The 10,635-nt window shown below is 34.0% G+C and overlaps 1 protein-coding gene across 1 annotated transcript; it reads right to left on the minus strand.

Annotated features, from left to right (window-relative positions):
• Positions 1–576: 576 nt before the first annotated feature.
• LOC109788638 (receptor-like protein 4) lies at positions 577–7,900 on the minus strand. The gene is made up of 9 exons (XM_020347413.3): positions 7,691–7,900; positions 6,048–7,106; positions 5,330–5,477; positions 4,339–4,410; positions 2,162–2,233; positions 1,960–2,031; positions 1,803–1,880; positions 1,476–1,657; positions 577–949 (listed from the first exon to the last, which is right to left on the minus strand). The coding sequence occupies exons 1-9, from the start codon at positions 7,755–7,757 to the stop codon at positions 825–827; spliced, it is 1,875 nt and encodes a 624-aa protein (XP_020203002.2). The 5' UTR covers positions 7,758–7,900; the 3' UTR covers positions 577–824.
• Positions 7,901–10,635: the final 2,735 nt, after the last annotated feature.

Raw genomic sequence — 10,635 nt, forward strand, 5'->3', positions numbered from 1 at the left:
TATTTCTTTTCACCTTCAAAACTATTTTTCTTCTCCCCTTATCCTTTTCTCCTCTCCACACCTTCCTCCCAAACTTATTAGTTAAGAAACTGTTTAGAGGAATAAGGAACAAGCTCAAATGTGACCGGGCCGGTCTTGTGTGCAATTAGTTGGCCCAGTACTAGTGCTGCATCAGAATTGTTAAAAATAGTAGAAGTGATATAAAATGGGGGATAAAATGAAATTAGGGAGGAAGAGGAGAATTTTAACAGTTTTGGGGGATTGTACATTCTATTTTGTTTTGGTATGTCCGTGATACTGAGTTATAAAAGTTCTTCTAGATTGCTTTGTTCTTTTCTATTTTTTTCTTTTACTCATTCCTTACGGAAAACACTTCACTTTATCTTACTCCAAACTCCCTTTCTTCACCCTTCATCACCTCTTTCACATCCTCTTTACCTCTTTCTTTTATAAAATATGGAGGACGAAGTCAATACTTTTTTGGCAGCGTGGCTAGTTTCTATGATGCAGTGCGTTTATATAGAAATTTTTTCTTCCATCATAGGTTCTAAGTAGTCTAGAAAAGGACAAAAAAAGTAAACACGATAATGAACAAAATTTTCTGATTTACAATTTTCGGAAGTTCTCAGCGTGTAAGAAGTGTCTTGTCTCAAGAAACTCTCAGTATATACGGTGTGGAAGTGACGCACCATCAGATGGTGGATCAGATTATATTAGTAGGGCGATTCTGCAATCTAAATTAAAAAAAAAAAAAAAAAAACAACTTGATGGCAGGTAAACAGAGGAATACCAAGACTCAAAAGGTAATATAATGATGTGTGTCATCATGAAAGCAAAATGGGCCCATTCTCAGCTGCGGTGTAGGTTTTGCCTTGATTATTATGATGCCTTGTCATTTGAATGTCACGTGAAAAATGGGTCCTGGCTTTTGCATATGGGGCTGCTCTTGCTGCAAGAGAAAAGTAGCATGAATTTTCACTCAATATAATTTCTTGATGCTTATTGCTTCACAAGGTCATCCGTGGGAATTACAAGCACATGTTGGCAAATGGGCCGACCAACCAGACCCATTAAAAAGTATTTGGCATCAAATTAATTCTAAGCATTTTTAGTTCGACCTAAGAGCATTTCTAGTGAAGGTTGCTTATAAGCAACCTCCTGTGCCACATCATTGCCACATTAGCTCTGGTCTACTTTATGAGTTGTTTAAATTTTAGTAAAATTACTTTATAAGTTGCTTAAATTTAAGCAATCCATAAAGTGAACCAGAACTGATGTGACAATGATGTAGTACATGAAGTTGTTTATAAGCAACCCCCAACTCGAAATGCTCTAACTAAGTTTTTGAAATAGTTCATCAGTTAAATGAGTTGAACCAAACATGCGAGATGGAATCATGGAAGTGAAAGTGGAACATACAATGTGTTTTTTTTTTTTAGCGCAACTGTAATCCACAGATCATGAGTATCCCTTACCTGCTATTTGCTGAGCTCGGAGGATATTATGCCTCCTTTTCCACCAACAAACTGAACAGATAATAAGGAGGAGAAATGTAAAAGAAACCCCTAATCCAATGCTGATTTTACCACCGGCAGAAAGATGAGGCCCACATGTAGGTAATCCAGGTATACCACAAAGACCTGCATTATCAGTAAAACTGCAGGCATCCACAAGTTAAAGTAAGAAATATTTGTTACTTAGCAAAAACAAAGTGAACAAAGATGTACATGCGGAATATCCTGTCGTAGCACTAGTGATTACGTATTATATAATTGTCTATAGTTTAATATTTGATAACATACTTGAAGCTAGCTCTGTACAGTAATCTTCCTCCTAGAGTTGCTGGGACCTTTCCAGACAGGAGGTTGCTGTTAAGATTCCTGCATGAAGACATTTGGATACAGATTTGTTGTCCTCATATGTGTTTTATGGGTTTACTTAAACACTGGAAAATCTTACAGTCTTTGTAATGATGTCAACTGTCCAAGGCTTTCTGGAATTGATCCATTGAAAACGTTGTAGGATAGGTCACTGCATGATTACATGGCACTCAGAAATGACAATAACATGATAGCCAAAGCCAAGACAACAATTCATAGAACGTGTTTCCCACCTTCACAAACTTAAAACAAGAAAAAGAAAGAGGCAGAGATTACTTAACAGCACTTGCAGACCAGTTATTGTACCAAGTGAGGATGGAATTGCTCCGTGGATGTTGTTCCTACTCAAGTTTCTGCAATTCATATGCTAATAAGTAATAAGCACAAAGAAATGGAAAACGAACTAGCTGGTCGTTTCTGTATGTTGAAGAATAATAAGTTACAATTGAAAAAAATCCAAAATACTAGACTCAAGAAATAAACACTGAATTCTGAATAAATTACAGAAGTAATATGATATTTTAGGCTAGATACGAGTAAAAATATCAATAAACACAAGGTTTCCCCTCACAAGGTGTTTCCGCATTCAAAACACTAGAAATGAAACACTAGGAATAACATCAATAAACAAGTCTGCCACCTAGCAAACATCAACAAACATGGAGTTTCCCCCTTCAAAACATTATAAATAACAATCTGACACCATAATTGTCTTTTACTGTCACACAACCTATATACCATTATAATGGTCATAACATACAACTGCCTATTCTGAAATTAATATAAAAATAACTACCTAACAACTTCCTAATACAGAATTATAATTTGTAACCACTTAATTCAAAACTTGGCCTATTATAATGCCTCTCGTACAGATGCAGCCTTGTCTTCATGGTTGAAATAAGCAAACTGTCCCTTGTAGATCAGCATTGAAATTTAGTTCCAGTAAATCAACCCCTTTGAACTCTTCCCTATGGAGTGGCAAAGTGATTGGCCAGATAGAAAACCATGATTTTCTTTTAATATATTCTTGATAAGGCAAATGCCTTGTGTCCCTATTACGAAATTGTGTAGACTGGTTGATGCTAAAATTGGCATTTGAATTTCCAGTCAAGGCCAATGGGCAATGATTTTAAATTGTAGGTATAACACTGTTCAGTAGCTCGACTTAAATTGTCTGGAAAATAACAGTTTCTCCAAGCAACTCGCCTTCAATCAGTCGTTTAAGGAAGATTGCCTTTGGAACACTTTGCAGGTCATGTATTCGCACCATCCTTCTAATTAATGCATTGATAAATGTTCAAACAACATTTCAAACTGCAACAGATAATCTTACCCAACTTGTTTAATGGATACCAGGAAGTTGCCCAAAAGGATTCCCTACTCCACTTCCAGCATATGTGTTGAGCAATTTTGCTGTCAGTCTTTCCCAATCCATCTCAAGCAGTCTGTTTCTCAATTACCAAAACTAATTTACAGCAGAGCCCTCCATTTGCACAAAAGCTAGAGGCATCTTCATCTCTAGTCTTGTGTTATGAATTTTGAAATACTTTTCGGTCTGAGCCAACCAACCTATTGGATCACTTAAACCAAAATTGGGCAATTCAACTCTCTGTTCCGCCTATTTGAGTGTTTGTGGAATTTGCATCCAAATGTTCATGAGGTTGTGTTACAGGAAATCTTGTAAAACTAGGACTTCTGCATCATGATCACATCTCCAGAGCCTTTTGCTTCATCTATTTCTATAACAAATCAATGAATCATGCGTCTTATACAAATTATCATTCTTCCTTTTATTTCATCAAAGTTCCTTTGGATTTCTTCTACATTCTGCCCTTTGGTCCTCAGATGATGATGATGGTCAGAATTGGATCTGCATTACTCACATCACTAGACTAACAGATCAATTCCGCTTGCCTTTCCAAGCCTTCTACTTTTGTGTTCATCCTAGTCCGTGGCATTGGCATCCAACATGATGCACCCATTGTTGGACTCAAGAAATAAACACATTAAATTCTAAAGAAATTATAGAAATAATAAGGCTTTTAGGCCAGATTTGAGTACAAACATTAACAAACACAAGTTTTCCAGTAACAAGGACTTTCCGCTTTCTAAAAACTAGAAATAACAATCTTACACCTTAATTGCTTTCTACAGTCTTATAACTATCACTATAATATCATAACACATAACTACCTAATCCAAGATCAAAATAAATAATTGCTAAATAACGTCCAAGTACAGAATTATAATTGGCTAACTAAGAACTCGGCCTACCAATACCAAGTTATGAGAAATTACTCAATTATTTGTCTCTAGTTATTCAATTAAGCCCTTCATATAGGTTTTTATGATCACCAATACAGCAAGCATAACACGTGCATCCATGCATTGATATAAATATTTAGGCATACAACATCTTTTCCAAAAATACTTGGAAAACCTTTCTGGAACTCACAGGATTTGTAGATTAAGTAGTCTGGATATATCATCTGGCAAGAAACCTTTCAGACCTTGATTGTCAAGACCACTGTTCATCAACATACGAAGCACTCGTTAACTAAAATATAAAAACAAAAATACTAACATGGAATATTCAACATGATTAAATATTCAAAACAGTTTTCAACACAAATCGCATATCTATGTACCCGGTGGAACCAATCTCTTAGCTAAGTGCTGGGTGTAGTTCTACAATTTTTTAGAGTTAAAATATATATTTTGTCCCTATATGTGATAATTTTAATTTGATATCTATATTTAAAAAATTCAGTATGGTCCTTAAACATAAGATTGTTTTCAACTTAGCTCATCCTTTTTGTCTTTTGCCATTATAATACAGCGAGATTAACATGTATTACTTTGAAGTATGACTAGGAGCCAAATTGAAAATAATTCTCCTGTATAGGATCCGAAAATATAGTATTTCTAGTTCTTATATGTAGCACTTATTTTCAATTGGATCCATACACTTCGCTATGTAACAATTCCAAACAAATGACGCGAACCCATTTCAAAACGATTATACATAGAGGGATTAAATTGAGAAATTTTCATATAGGGTCTAAATTAAAAATTAGCCATATATAAGAACAAAAGTTGAATTTTAACCTCTCTAAAAATGAATTTTTCCCAAAGGAATTTAAGAATGGGGAGGATCAATGCAAGGGTTACATCCTCAAATAAGAAACATAATAATAAAGTTGATATCACCAAACAGAGTAAAAATGAAGTTACACTTTGAAAAAGACGTATATTCACTTAGTGTTCACATGAAAGCTGTCATTGTGCATACGGCCAAAGCACAAAAATTTTCCCCTTTTCTTCCTAATAGAAGGTTATCCATTGATAAAGTGAAAGTGAATGAAAGAATTATTAAGACGAAAACTACCACACAATTAAATGTAATAAAACAAAAAAAGCTTCACGTAAGGATAACAAGAAATTACAGTCCATCAATGACCCAGCTGCCACTACTTTTGTTTAATTGGCAATCCACTCCACTCCATGGATGTTGTTGAGGAACACAAGGATCACCATTCCATCCCAACCTGGGTGGAAGCCCCAATGCTTTCTTCAATGTTTGTAAAGCCCGAACTAGAGTAAACGTCAATAATAAACTTGCAAAAGTTAACATCCATTCGAGTTACCAAAAGCAGCATTTTCTACCATTAATAGTTCATGAATAAGAGAGCACGTAAACGGAACAAGTATTATAAACCAAGTGGTCAACAAATTTCATCTCTGATATGGGTAAGTAAGAACTCCAAAAGCAGTCAATAAAGGAAAAGCATAAGGAGACAAAGGGATCTAATATGTTTGAGTGGGAATAAATTCCATGGTGTACTCTTCACAAGCTATAATAGACCCAAAAATTAGAGTTTTTGAGATGTCTTAATTGATTAGAAATAAAAAGAAGCTAGAAACTGCATATTCCAACATCAATAATACAGCTCCTAAGCACATGACATACACATAATGTTATCACTCGCTTCCAATGACCTAACACTAACCTTGATCGTGGATATTTCAAAGTCATTCAAGTTCTGAGCCAAATTCAATGTAGGTTTTCTTTAATAATACAATAAATAGTTAAATATCATATATCATTAGTATGGACGTTCTTTTCGAAAAAACTGTAACACTAATAGGGATGAGTACACGTACCTTCCTCTGATATAGTTTTTGACTCGGCCATTATAACCTCAAATATCTCAATGGCATTGATTATGGCGAGACTCCCTTCCTTTGGGTTCAATGTTATTGTCAGAATCCTCCCATTAACAGTAACAGTTGTATTAAGCACAAGGGCCGTATAGAGATCCCCACTCAATTCTACAATGTCAACATTTTTGAAAGCAAGATCACCGTTTATTATAATATCAAAGACCCTTTGCCCCGCTGCAGTCACTGAATTATCAATCTCTGCAAAATGTAACAAAACAGAATAGTTTCTGTTGGGATCCACCTCCAATGCATATGTTAAATCAGGCTGACTATTAGTACTAACAAGAGCTGACTGATAAAGAGTTTCTGGATAGAAGTTTGGTGAATGCGAAGCATGTTTGATCATAGTTTCAACAGACCTTGGTTGATCAGATTCATAACCCTGACCAAAAGTTTTAATACTTTGCCAAAATCTGTCCCCTCCCCAAGGATCCCCACTATAATCTACGTCAAACTTTGACTGCCCAAAGCCACAACTCAGTCTTTTAACTGTTCTAAGTATTATCCTTTGACTCAACTGGGGGACCAAATAAGCCTTATCATCAATTTGAAGGATCTCGATAGAAAGGATTGCTGGATCCCCATGACCAGTGCTATGGAAACAGATTGAGATAGAGTCATTTGTAAGAAACACTAGCGCCTCAGCAAATACTTGATCATTCTGATGCATCCAACCCGATTTCAGAGAATATATTTGCGTGCCTTCAATAGAAATGTCAAATAGGGGTTCAATGCCATCTCTAATCTGACCAACAAGTCCAAAGAAGATCCTGACTGAGTAGTGACCCTTTGGCACTCTATCAATGATGTAACAATTTTGTGGACCTTCAGACAAAGGAAAATAGCGAAGAGTGCTGAGTGGTGGGGTAATGTAGCTTGGACGAGATGCATTAGCGGCTATGCCTCCTGTATACCCAATATCTTCGTGCCAAAGGGTATTGGTTACTCTTGTTTGTACATTTTGACGAGCCCCACAGCTCAAGCGCATAGCAAATGGTGCTGCAGTAATTTCAACCAAATCAAAAGAGGAGAAAACACAAAAATAACATACAAATAAAAGTTTTGAAAATCATAATCCTTTGTAGTATGTACAATTTTGACACAGCTACAATCACGTAGAAACTGCTCTGTCAGTCGTAAATCTCGATATAAATTTCGTTCATTCCCAAAATATTGCGAAAATGAAACTCGATCACTTGTCTCAAAAGTTGATGAATTATAAGCAATGGTTTCCAAATTCCACAACATGTGTGTTCATTTAAAACATAACAGACAAACCCAACCGGACAAATTCCAATATGGCAGTATCAGTTATCACTCAGAATAATGCTGTTTGACAAACCTTCATTAACCGGAAAAATTCTAGAAAAAAATTGTGATAAAATTACAACCTCTGTTTCAACAATGAAAAACATCAACATAAAAGTGAGGTCGTAACTCGTAACATGTTTCAACGTTTGGACAAGCTTCTCAGGATCAAAGTATTCAACGTGTGAGAAAACTTTACAATCCAAATTTAATTGATACACTTCAATGCGTATAAACGATAGAGAAGGGAGAAGAAGGAGCGAGTTGAACCTCACCTTGCCGTGCAGCAAAGGAAACACAAGCAAAACAGAGCATCCAAAGCAGAAGAAATCGAAGAAGCATTGCGGTGGATTCGCCTTCTCTCTCTCTCTACAACTTCTTCTTCTTCTTCTTTGTCTCTTTCTCTCTCACACTCATCGTGTCCCCATTTTTGTTGAGTGCTTTTCTAGAGAGAGAGTGTGTGTGGGGCGTGCGCTTGGAAAATCTTCTTCGTTCAAGTTTACTCGCTGGGCGCCAAAGAAAACACGCACTTGTTTCCGTGCTGCTGAGTCTCATCATAACCGATGCAGTTTCAATCGGACGGTGCTGATATGCTCTAAGTGCCAACTCATCACCCTTATCTTATTTATATATGAATAGAAGTTTGAGGTAATTCATATCTCTAATATTTATTTACAAATAGAATTATTAGAAGGTTATGTAGTTATTTAGAAAAAATATAAGAATTATTATTATTTTATATTTAAGAGATATAATGATTTATTAAAAAAATGGGGAATTAAATATTTTAATATTTTTTTTATAATATATATAGAATAAGTGTATTGGATGTGACGTGGATTAATTACTCATTGAGATTCATGGAGCCAATAAAAAATTAAAAATGTTTATGAAGGAAGAAAATTATTTAGAGGAAACATCCAAATAGTAATTTGTTTTTTATTAGTATTTCTTTTGGTAATGTTTATGGTTAAGTGAAGATTGTGATTGCTGGTGATGATACTTGTACTTTTAGATCCGACGGTGAAGAAAGGTCGTCGATGGGTTGATTGAGCTTTTTGACTTTTGGCCTACAGTGAGTAGTGGGGAGGGATCAGTGCGCAATCATCGGAGGGCATACAGGATTTTTCTACATCAAAGTATAAATGTGAATTAATGCCCACAAAATGTTGGTCTTGTGGCAGCAAGTAAACTCATAGTATCTGACAAGAACACGGACTAAAAGCACATGTTCTTATGAGAGTTTATAATAGATCCGGTGTTTTCAACAAATTAGCATTGGAGTGGATGAATCTATGAGTATCTTGTTTGAGTTACTTAAATAAGCAACATTGTTTTCCAAGTTCTGACTAATTTTATGAGAAAGAAATGTTATAAAGTGAGAAAATATTACTATTTTATGTGTTATGAAAATGTTACATATATCGATTTACAAAATAAAATTAAAACCTCACTTACATTATAGTGAATAATGTAAAGTTCTTAAACTTGTATGGTAGTTTAAGACTTACAAATAATAATGAGATATTGACTTTAAAATATCAATTTAATGTTTGCATGAACTAATAATTTGACATATATGATAAGTCATATGACTTTTATATGACTAAGAAACATAAAATTTAGAAAAATATAAAATTAGTTGACTTAATTACACTTTTGGTCTTCCTAATTTAGTGTAGGAGTAATTTTGGTTTTCATAATTTGAATTGCTTAATTTTAGTCCATAAATTTAAATAATGAGCAATTTTAGTCCCACAAACAATTTACCATCCAAAATTTAATAGACGTTAATGATATGAATTTTATGCTAAATAAACATTAATTATATATTATTTAATTTCTTATGTGTCAAATTATTTAATATTCAAATTTTAAAAATTTTAAATTCAAATTCGTTTTCTCATCCGTCGTACCCTTCCCTTTGTTTCTTCACCAGCACCCTCGCCAGCAACGCCGTGTACTCCTCCAGCACCTCCGCCACGATCGCTACCAGTATCATCTCTTTTCAACAATCATTGCGAGAATTTTTTACTGAAATAAAATTTAATTTTTTTTTTACCAAAACAGCACCTGTTCCAATTTATTTACAGAAGTAGCACCTTTTACTGTTCATGATCAGAATTCGGTTACCGGGGAACCGAATTTTGAGTAGTGTTTAAATTTTTTTTTTCTTTTCTGTTTGTAGTTCAGGTTGTGTTTATGTTGCAACTGGAACGGCCTGTTCTTCAAGCAGAAGGGGTCGTTCTGTTTGCATGCGTAGTCTGTTAATTTTGAAACTAGAACGCCCAAGTAGAACGACCCGTTTTGATCCATTCGTCATTGTGTATTTTTGCATCCAGAACGGCCCGTTCTCCTGTTTTGCAAGTACTGCATGGAGAACGGACCGTTCTGAAAGGAGAACGGGCCGTTCTGGATCTAGTTTTACACCATGCTCAGATCTAAAATTGCAAAAGAAAAAATATATTTAAAAAATTCTATTTTAGTGAAAAATTCTGACTATGATTGATATCAATACTCTTTTCATTTTGTTTTCAATATTATTTGAATTTAAAATTTTTAAAATTTGAATATTAAATAATTTGACACGTAAGAAATTAAATGATATATAATTCATGTTTATTTAGCATAAAATTCACATCATTAACGTCTGTTAAATTTTGGATGGTAAATTGTTTGTAGGACTAAAATTGTCCATTATTTAAATTTATGGACCAAAATTAAGCAATTCAAATTATGAGGACTAAAAATACTCTTACATTAAATTAGGAGGACCAAAAGTGCAATTAAGCCAAACTAATTTAAAGAGGATTAAAATCCATTACTCTATATTTAATTCTTTATTTAGTTTATGTGTTTAATTAGATAAACTTCTCTAAAAATATTTTTAATAGAAAAAAATGAAATAAGATTCTCCATATGTAATAACTCATACATATGTTAAAAAAATAAGTTATAAAATAATTTTTCCAAATTGAATTATAAATAAATTAATTTTAACTTATAAAAAAATCTTTCATTTTTTATTATTTTTTTCTTCTAGATCTTTATAGAAAAGTTTATTTAAATAGATGTTATATGTAGTTTACCTCCATTATCTTTTTCTTACTTGCATTTATCTCACCTTATAATATGAACACTATATTAAATTTTTTTTTGATTAAATACGGGGCTAAAAAACAGCCCAAACTAAACTAAAATCCACGAGGGAAAATTACAT

Source organism: Cajanus cajan, chromosome 3, assembly GCF_000230855.2.
Source record: "Cajanus cajan strain Asha chromosome 3, NIPB_CcT2T_4, whole genome shotgun sequence".
Classification (NCBI taxonomy): Eukaryota; Viridiplantae; Streptophyta; class Magnoliopsida; order Fabales; family Fabaceae; genus Cajanus; species Cajanus cajan.

Bases quoted from the DNA above. Each gene is read 5' to 3' on its own strand.
- LOC109788638 (XM_020347413.3), bottom strand. From the start codon at position 7,757: ATGCTTCTTCGATTTCTTCTGCTTTGGATGCTCTGTTTTGCTTGTGTT. The intron at 2,032-2,161 runs GTTAAGTAATCT...GTAATCATGCAG, and splicing joins ATAACTGGTCTGCAAGTGCT to TGACCTATCCTACAACGTTT. The intron at 950-1,475 runs GTAAGGGATACT...TTTCTCTTGCAG, and splicing joins CCGAGCTCAGCAAATAGCAG to CAAGAGCAGCCCCATATGCA.